At 41.5% G+C, this 12751-nt stretch overlaps 1 protein-coding gene across 1 annotated transcript in view; it reads left to right on the forward strand.

Annotated features, from left to right (window-relative positions):
• Window positions 1-12307, forward strand: part of LOC131224262 (uncharacterized) — a 34774-nt gene extending 22467 nt beyond the window's left edge. Inside the window, exons 2-6 of the mRNA XM_058219796.1 lie at window positions 8296-8612; window positions 9330-9442; window positions 10295-10355; window positions 11423-11533; window positions 11800-12307. Of these exons, the coding sequence (XP_058075779.1) occupies window positions 8296-8612; window positions 9330-9442; window positions 10295-10298 (434 nt within the window). The 3' untranslated portion in view covers window positions 10299-10355; window positions 11423-11533; window positions 11800-12307. The remainder of the gene's footprint in view (window positions 1-8295; window positions 8613-9329; window positions 9443-10294; window positions 10356-11422; window positions 11534-11799) is intronic.
• Window positions 12308-12751: the final 444 nt, after the last annotated feature.

Below are 12751 nucleotides of genomic sequence, written 5' to 3' on the forward strand. Positions count from 1 at the left end.
CCGAGTTCCAAAACATCACTTATGCAACATATTTAATGATGTATATATGTTGTCTGTATTAGTGCATAAAACATGGAATAGATTAAGCCAAAGCACAGATATAATTCAGGGATAAGTGAAGAAAGCAAGCGGAAGACTTATAGAATCATATGTGTACATGTGTAAATCCCTGAAGTACATATACATACCAGGTCGTAATGTAAGTGTTACTATCAAAATTACAAGCATCAAATTACATCATTTAATTTCCAAAAGAAATCCCAGCATCTCGCGCATCAGAACGAGACTCACTAGAACCCATCTGAAAACTGTATAAAAGAGAAAGCAGCCTCATCATCATCAATCTCCCGCTCTGCCTCAGAAGTTGCATCAACATCTGCAACATCAGCAGCTAAGACAGAGTCTGGTGGGTGTTTAACATCACCCCAGAATGTGGGAGTGAGTGATCAACTCAGTGGAACAATAAAGAATAGGTTAACATGTTATCAATTCAATCAAGCAGTAATGATAAAGCAGAATAATTAAACATGTCCTAAGTACTCTTGTTAATGCAAGAATGTATGAAGAATGATGCGTGCCCTCACGCGTATACCCTCAGCGTCTTCATCTTACATTACGCATCACATCGCCTCAAAGTTCACCACGTCTACAAAGCACATGCAAATGCGGTGCATGAACATGATTGCCAAGTGGTTATTAGCCCTTTTCATACAGCAGGATTGAGAAGCTAAGATACCTTCCTCATATCACCATCCAAACAGTGATCCATTCTAGGGTCGTCAGTCCTAGGCATCTCATACGATCATATGGTTTGTGGTCGTTGCAAAGGGCTCGTCACCAATCAATGCACGCCTATCACACCTTCGTTACTACACTAAGGCTCGTCACCTCAATGCGGTATCCAGGCATGCTCGAGGTTACTATAAAGGGCTCGTCACCAATCAATGTAGGCCGACAGCGCGAATATAGTGTCCCATACCACCATAATTGGCTCACGAGTTTGGTTGCTCACTGGTCACTACGGGGAGGCTTGTCACCCCAGCGTAGGCCGACAGCTCGACCACGGTGTCCCATACCACCATGTCCGGCTCATGAGTCTTAGCGGATCAAGGTACCATGGTCAATAGGATTTCATTGGTAAGTTTGGTACCCTAGATTCAAACAGTAGCGTCCATATATGGTAAACATACATCAGACAATCGGGTTACTTGACGAACTCGACTAGCACGAGCGCACGTTGGGTTGAGCGACATAGAGTGCGCAAACACTCCGCGTGGCCAAACCACTGCCGACAACTCTAATACGACTCGGGTTCGTCTAATCACGTCCTTCGTGGCGAAAGCAACCTCAGCCACGATGTTCAGGTCGATTACCGATTTCCTGGACTAATTCATAGTCCCAAACACATCCCACTATAACAGATATTAATATCAACAATTTAGAATAGTAATGGAACAACAACTTAAATCATATGTGTGTAAGCTTCTGAAGAATATCAACTTAACATGGATTTTCACATAAGTAAGACTTGAAATTAAACAACAAGGAATATAACTTGCATGAAGGAAATCATACACACTAGTGGGAGAGTTGAGAACGCTTCTTAATGCCCATACTAGGTTGATATATCACACTTTAGATCATTCAGACATTTCTACAAACACTTAGAATACATAATACAACATGCATGACGTATGTTGAAATACACACATTTGGACAATTCCTTTTACCAAGGAGTTGTCACACATACATCTAGCATACATACATGACAAATAATCATGGCAAACACATGTGCATATTTTATATGCATACGGTACTTTATACATACACATAGAATACAAAAATCTCAATATAACACATGCATATCAGGAACGCAAAGTAAACATAACATTTGGCATGTGAAATCTCATCCAAAACAAGAATAAACCATTCACTGGTATTGAAAGCCTTGAAAACCATAACCTATACGATTAAAGTCTGCACCTTAATCCAGAAAAGAACACCGAACTGATTTCAGACGATAAGTCTTCATCAATGGCGACAGGATAACCTAAAGCAAGAATAGAAATGAGATACAACATCACAAAGACTATTCTAAGCTCTAACACAGATTAGGGTTAGGTTAACTTACCCAAAGATGAACTTAGAATCGCCGGAATAACGATTCTAATGTGAAGGTTCAAGGAAGAAGAAGAACAGGAAAGAATCTAAGATGATTCACCAACTTCTCTCTCACTTTCTCTCTCTTTTCCTTTCTCTTTCTTAGCTAGGGTTAGGAAATTCGTATGGAAAAGAGAGCTAGGGTTTTAAGGTCTATAAATAGGCTTGACATTGATGAAAATAACCCTAGGGCCAAGGTATACTTAGGGTATAACCAAAATCGGCCTCTCACGATCCAACGAAGCACTTCCGGTGGGCCTATTACCACGAAAGGTCGGACTTAAGCTCACTGACCATGGATTTAGGTCAAGCTGAGTTTTCATACCGTCCGGATCTTCAGATCAGCCGTGGCGGACCACACTCAATTCAATGGTCACCGAATCTCGATCAGGTCCACAAGCACAAGGACATGCCTGGGCCATCTTCCCTGATCCGAAGGTGAAATTGGGTCAGAATCCAACGGTCAGATTATTTAAAATCATCGCGCAAGCGACACGACTCAGATTTCATAAAATCTTATTAAATTTCCAGCCGTTCTCACACTCTTCACTCTGAACTCAATCAAATCGACCCAGAACATCATCTAGACTTGATTTTTGAGGTGATGGTCAAGTCCAACATGGTGACCGCAACAGCCTAAGATCATCGCTATCGGACTTTCGACGCGCGGTCCAGGTCCGATCCAAAACTTCCAAAAAAATTCCAAGAGCAACTGGCTTTAGCGATGAATCCCAGATTTTAGAGTAACATAGCGCTAATTAATCTACAGGTTTTGAGTCATGCAGATACAATTTAAAGTGATTGATGCAAATTTCATAAGCAATCGAGTTAAGCGCTAATTACCCCAAAAAGCTACTAAGGAAAGATTAGCACAAAATTTTCAGGGTCATTACAAGTACACTTCAAATGAAACTGTCAATCTCCCAGCCGCACAGTCTAAGTGAGCGTAAGAAACCTCACTATCCGCCTGGCCAATAGTCTGTCAATATCCAATTGGCACGTTGATAGTGGACCCATTCACGAGCTGGTCAAACTTAGCCTAGCAATGCCCCCTACTCTCGGGCGGATAAGGCCACAGCTCCTCCCAACCGACCATGACATAGTGGGAGACGCGGCCTCCTGGTATTCGGCACTCGGACGCTCATGTATCTACTCGGTCTCGACATTGGGGCGTCCTCTGATACCAAGAGGGTTTCGGAATTTTCATCCAGGGCCATTTATAGCAGCCTGATGCTAGAACAAATTTTTAGTGTCTTGTCTGGCCATTCACGATATGCCTGTGGAGGCTACGGCCCTGATGTCGCTAGGGCGTATAGTAATCATAATGCGAGATACATGAGTCATATAATCCAGTCATGCATCAATCCTATGCATACCACGCACTCATGTGAGATAATCTCCACCTATCAGGGAGTCTCATAACAACATGCTCAATGACATATGCAATGATCAGCCACATCTCATAACAAACATGTAGATGATGCATATGGGCATATATCATGATGCTATGTTGTCACATACTCATAATCGGTATCAACAACCGGCATCGACAATCGACTCGACAATGTGGACATTTAACCAACATTGCCCCCAAGGAATGACCCTCATAGATCCTAACATATAGTGGACCTATGACCTCACACAAGGGCCAAATATATAACACCATGGGCCTCACTCAAGAGTTTGATATACAATCACATGGGCCTAACATACATCACGATAGGCTCCATCGCCTGGCCCTCAAATGCATCACAATGGGCGTCATCACATAGGCCTCATATACATCACATTAGGCCTTAAACACGGTCAGAATACACATTATAACAAGCCTCCAATACGAGCCACATATTCATCACATTGGGCCTCAAATATGGGAAGAATATGCATCACAATCGGAATCCACAATCGGCCACGATGATTGGCCTCAATCGATAATCGGCCAATCGGCCACGACAATCATAATCTACAATTGGTAAGAATAAGCTTAAGAAGGCCTAAGGGAAGGTCATAATGACAACATCTAACCATCATTGCCCATCAATGTGGACATCTAACCAACATTGCTCGCAAGGATGGCCCACATAGAGCCAAACGTGTCATGGGCCCATGGCCGCATATAAGGACCTAATATACATCACTATGAGCATCACTCATGGGTTGCATATATATCATAATGGACCTCGACACATGGGCCATAATCGCATCACATGTGCCGCATCACATGGGCCTATATACGTCACAATGGACCGCGTCCCGGTGGGTCACATACGATCTCAATGGGCCTTATACAATCACAATGGGCCATAAATACATAACAAGTGGGCCTTGCACATGACCCTCAATTATATCACAATGGGCCACCTCACATGGGTCGAAAATACATAACAGGTGGGCCCCAAATATCCAACAGATGGGCCTTAAATAGTTAACAAGTGGGCCTCAAATATACATCGCAGGTATGCCTTGCACATGCAACAAGTGGGCTTCATCAATGGGCCAGACTAATGGGGCACAAACACATAAGTGGGCTTCATCAATGGGCCACACTAATGGGCCACATACACATCAAGTGGGCTTCATCATGGGCCACACTAATGGGCCACATACACATCAAGTGGGCTTCATCAATGGTCCACACTAATGGACCACATACATATCAAGTCAGCCACGACAATGGGCCCCATGGATGGCCCACAAATACATTGAGGTGGGCCTCATGGTTTATCGCATTGGGCCTTATACAAGGGCCTCATAGTAGGTGGGCCCTTCACAACCAGCAGGTGGGCATGCACCATCCAAATGAGCCCACCAGATGAACAACATGGATGTACAACACATACATCAAGGTGCACCCCACATGACGTTTATTTTCCATCCAAATCTGTTCACAAGGTCACAAAGACCTAGATTAAGAGGAAAACAAATTTCATATTTATCCAAAACTTCTATACTCCCAAAAGGGGATTTCAATGGTAGGCGTTCAATCCCCACTGTGCAGTGTGGTCCACCTGATATATGGGTCTGCCTCATTTCTCTTCCCAAGCCTTAAAACGATCTCACTAGACCAATGGACAGTTGGGTTGAAACACTTATATCTTGGTGGGGTCCACTGTACGGACGGTGCAGGAAAAGCCCATATATCATGGTGGTTTCCACCTAGGATGGATGGTGTGGATATATACCACATACATCAAGAGGGGTCCACGTCCCAGGATAGATGGACGGGATGGATATGGAACAAATATATCAAGGTAGGTTCCCATGGTCATGTGGACCCCACACATACATCTGTGGCCCCACGTCCAAGCTATGGACGGGGTGGGTATACATATCAGGGTGGATCCACCGTCCAGGAACGCTGGATGGTGTGGACATAGAATAAATACATGAACGTGGGTCCCACCGTCCTGGCAGCTGGACGGTGCGGATAGAACACATAGTATGGATCCCATAAGCTTGGGATGCTAACACAACAACTATATTGCTTGTGAGAGGTACACCAGCCAATCTACTTCATCAAGTGGTCCCACGTGGGGCCCACCATATAATATAATATATTATTATTATTATTATTATTATTATTATTATTATTATTATTATTATAATAATAACTTGTTGAGTCTAGCGTATGGACGATCTGGATGTGCACGTACATATAGGTGGGTCCACACGGTGAACGGTGTGGATCAAAACCCACATCATGGTGGTCCCACATGTAGATGGTGTGGATACAAAACATACATCACATGTGGGTTCCACACGACATGATGATATCCTGACAGCAGCAATGCAGCTGCCGTCAGCGCACACCAGCCACTCCGTGCACTGTAGGTGGGTCCCATGTGGGGCCCACCATAATGTTAATTTTCCATCTAATCCGCTCATAAAATCACAAACACTTGAATAAAGAAAAAAAACAAATTTCATATCGATCCACAACTTCTGTGGCCCAAAGACAAGGGTTTCAATGGTAGATGTTCAATCCCATTGTTTCCTATGATGTGGGCCACCTGAGCTTCGGATAGGGTTGATTTTTGGGGTGGGGCCCACTGCCCTAATGGGCCATCAAATGTATGGTGTTAATGTCCCACACACCTCACATGGGGCCCACGGCTGGGACACGTGGTCCCTGCCTGTCCAACGTCCAACGCAGCAGTAGCAGGCGCTGCCTGTTTGCTTTTTTTTTTTTTGAAATCGGATTTTTTGGTGGTTTTTCAGGCATGGGGCCTGCATCGGAAAAATCCACCCCGTCCACTGGTTCCCATAGCTCAGGATAAGCCAAACAAGCCCAATATCCAATATTTTTTGGTGTATAGAAACGACAGGGGGCATTTCAATGGTAAGCACCCTGTTTGCCATGCTATGGTCCACCCGAAAGTCGGATTAGCTCCATTTTTCGGCTCAACGCCTAAAATGGTTTGGGGGAAGGAATGGACAACTTGGATTAAAAACATACATTGAGGTGGGGCCTACATGGAAAGCCCTTCCCAAAAAGCCATTTTTTTTCTTCTGTCGTGGGTACACCTACTGTCAGCTCACCCTTCACTGACGTCTAGCGTCCCTGGACGCTGGACAGTTTTGGATACAACATATATATTAAGGTGGGCCCCACCTTCAGACATGCTGTCCAGGTGGGCCACCATAGGCATGGATGGTGTGGATAAAACATACACCATGGTGGGGTTCATTTGGGTGGGCCACACGGCCACATCATCATACAAGAAAATGAAAGAGAGAGGGAGTGAGAGAAAGAAGCACCCACCATGATCCAAAGGTCAAGATCTACACAAAAAAAATCACCCACTTCGAGATCTCTTCTTTCTTCTTCTGCCAATGCATGATAGAGTCCTAAATAGACAATTTCAACGGTGGAGATGATCATTGGATGGTGAATATGGGAGATAGGGAGGAGGACCACACTATCTCTCTCATGGGAGCCCTGGACGTGGGTTGCTCCATGGAGGGATTCCTTGGAGAAAAAAAGATGAGAGAGGAAGTGATGGGAGAGAGATGGTGAGGTGATGAAAAAGTTGACTTTAGGTAAGGGTGATGTAAGAGGGGGATGGTTGCTTGTACTTGACTTGATGGGATGGAGTACTTGACTCTTCATATGATTGATGAGACATTCTCTTGGGATTGCAACGCGCGGCGTTCTCCTCGAATCGAACACAGGCCCACATTTCCTGTCACGAGTATCGCCTTGGCAAGCGAGACGCAGCGTCGAAACCGCGGCGATGACGCGGTCGTAAGGTTATAGGTATCGGGTCGAGTTGACTTTAGAAAATGGGATACGACTTAGGGTTGCGCGCAACTACCGATTACAGATCACGAGTCACTGGAATTCGACCGGGAGGACCGTGAAAGCCAACGGAACAGTACGGGCTAAGATACGGGCCTTACATAAAACATATGCATCATGGTGGGCCCACAGATTTTCCAGTAGCAGATGTTTGGATCTCCCTGAACGTGATGGAGGGAGAAAGAGACAGAGAGAGAGAGAGAGACAGAGAGAGAGAGAGGAGAGGGTGCAAATTGCATACCTTCCAATATGAAATCTGAGAAACAAAAACCTTTGAAACGAGCACTACCAAAAAACAGGACAACGCCGATGGATGTGTGGCTGTTTTAGCTACGACTTTTAGCCGTAATGGCTAAAATCCATAGCTGAAGCACCATAATCCGTAGCTATAGGTCCAGTTTTAATGGTGGATGTTCAATCTTGACTCTTTCCCCATAGTGTGGTCCACTCGAGTTTTATATCGATCTCATATTTTGGGATCAACCCTAAAATGATATGGAGAAATGGATGGATGGCGTGGATTATAACATATAAATCATGGTGGGGCCCATAGAGCCCTACCAGATCCAAAGCGCAAGTGACGTTATTTTTTCACCGAGACAATATGTGAGTTTTGTGTCTGATGTAAAACAGTGGTGACTCATTCATATTAATAGTGGTAATGCTATAAAATTATCCAGACCATCTGAATAATGGGTCTAGCTGTTAGTGGTTAATATTTATATTTTTTCCTATATAAAACTATCTTAATCATTCAGTAAACAGTCCCTTAAATGTATGGTTATTGATAAATTATGGAAAACTCACAATTTGTGGATTTGAAACTAACCTCTCAGTTCGAAAGAGGGATTACGACGCCCGAGCTCTGCCTAGTTTCTATCTCCATCGATTCGTCTGCCGCTTCCTCACTGCAAGATCTACGTCGGCTGCGGCCGAGTCGAAGGCCGAGAAGACGGCCTTCAACATCAAGCTCGAGAAGTTCGACACTGCTGCCAGGATCAAGATCATAAAGGAGGTGAGAACATTCACTGATCTGGGCCTGAAGGAGGCGAAGGACCTGGTCGAGAAGGCGCCGGTCGTTTCGAAGAAGGGTGTTGCCAAGGAGGAGGCGGGTCCCATTTTTGAGAAGCTCAAGGAGCTTGGAGCTACTGTCGTATTGGAATGATTCAACCCAGTAGATTCCAAATTTTTCTTCTCTTATTTTTCCTTTTAAAACTGTGTTTTGATCTGATAGAGTAATGGTAAAATGGGAAATTTTGTTCAATGCCATCCTTTTTCAAAATATATATATATATTTTTTTTGTCTGTGAAAAAAAATATAAAATAAGATATACTAATCAGTTTGGTACTTATGACTATTGCATAAACCATATGGCTCCCTTGTGTATCTAATCTAATACGGTTGGTCCATGAGGCATGTTTTGCTTCATTTTCGGGCCATCCATCAGATGTTTGAACCTTTTATGTGATGCCATGCCAGTACAATCATTAGGTGGGTCACATTTATGATGGATCCAGTTCATTTTTCAAAAATTTTAACCGTCCATATTATCCTGGACGTAGATCCACCTGTTGCATCTTCTCTGGCAAATTTTTTTTATTTTTATTTTTATTTTAATCTTTGCCATACTATTTATTGGAGAATGATTCCCTGTATTGAGCTTTGGTTTTCCTTTTTGAAAGTTTGCATGTTTTCTTATCTATTAAAGATGAACTGATTGAGAAATTGAAAATTCAATTTAATTGTTATATGTTGCAGTTTTAGCGTTAACTATGTAGTGATATATATTCATCTCAGTTGCTAGTATGTTAATCTTTAAAATTATTTTATTACTGGCATGTTTTCATTCTCATCTCCTATTTTTCCAAGGGGCCGAGGCTTATGGTTTTGCCACGTCGCAAAGTGATTAGACATTGCTGTGGTAGTTCTTTGCAGTTCTCTAAAGAGATGGGAATATGTGATTTTTATATGGGCATTCTTAGGTAAAAAACGATATATCTAGGAGTAGTCTTTCCATGAATATTTATCTAGAGTCATTTCCATTAGTATGGCATACTATTTTTCCAAGTTACTAAGAGAACATTTCATGGACTGTTTTTATAAAATCTTGGCTACTGTGAATTTCTTGGCCAAAAAAAAAGCACCAGAAGTAGTAGTAGAAGACTTCAATAATTTGTATATTTGGTGTATGTATTTGGGATTTGGGTTTTAAGTAAAGGTCTTGGTGATGGTGAGTGATTGATCTGATGTTCAGTCCCACAGTTCTTTAGACCTTGGGAAGATCAAATTCCTTTATTATGGCGTTTGTTCAATTTTTTTTTTTTTTTTTTTTAAATGATATACTACTTACTTTAAAGATGATTCTCTACCTTATGATATTCTCACTCCATTTTGTTTTTTGTTCTTCTGGAATGATATCCCTTGGCAGGACCACTATCTTGCTTTCACAGGTACTTGTCTACTGTTTTTCCTAGGTCTCATAGACTTGCCTAGGCCTCTCCATATAAATGCCTTCCAACTAATCTATCTTTGCATCTAACTTCTTAGATTTCATATACAATTCAATATTGTAACCAACATCCACCTCTTATGTTTTATTTAGGGTAGTTCTATTTACTGTAGTCTCGATATCATCATAGATCAGCCGATTTTGACCATCCAACCAATGTTTACCCACATTAAAGTTCACTATCAAATGGGTGTATGTTGTGGGGCCTACCAGATGGATGGTTTGTGGGCATCTGACTCAGACTAGTTGTCAATCCATGTGTAGGCATTTTCATTTAAGTCTGCTGATGGTTTAAATCTTATAAGGGAATGCTGTTTTGGTACAGGTGAAGCATATTAGAGCTAGGCATGGAGATTATTTTGGAATCATCGTGGCCGGTTATCCAGGTAGTCCTTAAATTGTTCATCATTGATACAATGCAATGGGTTGTATGGGCAATCCCATACAACTACCTTCCAACTGTATTCCTTGTGCTTGCTGAGTGCATCACATAATGAAAAGGGGAGAGTTATTTGATACTTAGGTCATGATGATGAAAGGTTTCAGTTTTTGTTTCCACACACACACACACACACACACATTCTATCATAGTATTGGAACAAGATTATGACTTTTAGAGTCCCAAAATATTATTTTAATAGACCGTGTTAATGAACTGATTCTGTTGATGGATGGAAGGGGCATTCTCTATCCAATTCTTTGTTCTTGTTATGTTTGGCATTCTATCTTTTTGGCTTTTTCTTCTCAATCTTTGGTTTCTCCACCCGTTACTTGCATCAAACCTGATAACACTAACTCAATGCATTTGAAGGGGCAAATTATGCATTTATGCACTCTCAATATTTAACTTGATAAATGAATAGATCTGAATCAACAAAATCAAAGAATGCTTGTGAGGATGGTGATCTCTTGATCAAAGAAAATTTCAAGAGGCAAGAAGAGACCTTAGTTTCACTTAGCTGAATAACCACTATGACCATTATCAACTAATCTTGTTCCACCAAAAATTCCTACCCAAGTCTCTCTTACGGTAAGTTTAAAATGAAGCAGCACAATTTTGGGATGGAACACATACAATCGAAAACCTTCCAAGGGTCATTGTGATGTTTATATGTCATCTGATCATGTTTATTGGATGAAAGTAAAACACAAATATCAAGATGATCCAAAACTCATGAAGCCCCCCACTAAGGTTTCAATGGCGGGGGTTCAATCCTCATCTTTTTTTTTTTTTTTTTTTATAGGGTAGCCTGATTGAGTTTTAGTTCCTTGTTTCTAAGCTTATGTCCTAATGTGGGATAGTGAAATCGATGGATGAATTAGATGTCATAAGAACATTTATGTATGTCCATGCAATGAATTCATGTTTCTGCTTCCACTGGTTGAAACCGATGCTTGTTGCCTTACAAAAATTCTTGGTGTCAGTAATGAGTTAATGATCATACTTTTACAGATCAATCTTGAGAAGGCTAGGGAAGAGTTTCGTAGCTCAAGTCAGAAAAATGGAGAGACTGGAGTCAAAGACTTCATGGACAGTGTGGGCCTTGGTATGTTTGTTGAGTAGGTAGAACTCCAAAATTTTCTGTGAAATTGTTAAAGAAATTTGTTTCTGCTTATATTTGTGGTGCATAAATTTGTTGGTGAAGATTGACATTGCTGACAACGTGAAAGTGTGGAAAGAAGAAAAGTAGAATGTGTTGCATTTGATGCATACTATCTCTTGCTTCATTATTTTGGTTGTTTAATTTATGATGATTGTTTCCTTCATTTTTTAAAAAAATTTATTTTTAGTTTCTTTTTACCCTTTTTTGATCTAGAAATACTCTTTAGGTTATGCAATTTGTTAAAGCATAGGAATATAATATGTTTAGCCGTATTGTCTTTGATATTGCCCCCACCGTGAGCAAATTGACATCTATTTACAATTTGTTTGCTACATTTCCCTTAAACCCACAAACATCTCTACACCAGACAGGTGCTACCCAACACACTTATGACCATGCATCAGGTAGGACACTTTGCGGATGATATGTGGCCCAAAAATCCAGCAGGCAGAGTAATTAATTAGGCTATACATGTAAGAAGAAGAAAAAAAAGGCAACAAGCCAGCCATCCATATTCAATGTACATGTGTGGCTTACCTACCTTGTGATTTTTTGGGGTAGGTCATCTACATGGTGGGCTGACCTGATGTCTGCCTGGGGTGTTCCCATGTGCCAGGCTGGTGCATGTGGCATGTGTAAAGGCACAGGTTGCCATGGCAAAGCTCTTTTTGCCACATGAACATGCATTAAGTCACTAACCATTCTACTCATTAATCTCATGTTTTGCCTTGTGCTTTTAATAGGCTTCGGTTTTTGTCTCTGCTTTTAAGAACATTGAAAAGTGGAATTTCATTAGAAGCAAGTAAGGCGTATATCCGATTCCTATATCATGCTATTGCAGATGAGAAAACTAATTTTTGTTCACCAAATAATGTAATTAATGGGATTCTATTCTTATAGTCATTGTTCTGTGGAGTTATCTTTATGAGTCTAGAAGATAGCCATTTGATCTCCACATGGGAGATGGAGCTTTGCCATGTCTCTAAATACGATGCCCATGTTTATATTTTCTTTTTGATTGATATTAAAGGCCTGGATGTGAACTTTTGGAAATCTTAAAATAAATGTATTGACTTCTTCTATCTGACCCTCCCAACAACTTTCAAGCTGAGGCATGAATATTATTCATGGCTAACTAGCCTAGGGTTTTGGCATCCTTTCCAAACATCCTGCTGGAT

The sequence above is a fragment of the Magnolia sinica genome, chromosome 13 (genome assembly GCF_029962835.1).
Source record: "Magnolia sinica isolate HGM2019 chromosome 13, MsV1, whole genome shotgun sequence".
Classification (NCBI taxonomy): Eukaryota; Viridiplantae; Streptophyta; class Magnoliopsida; order Magnoliales; family Magnoliaceae; genus Magnolia; species Magnolia sinica.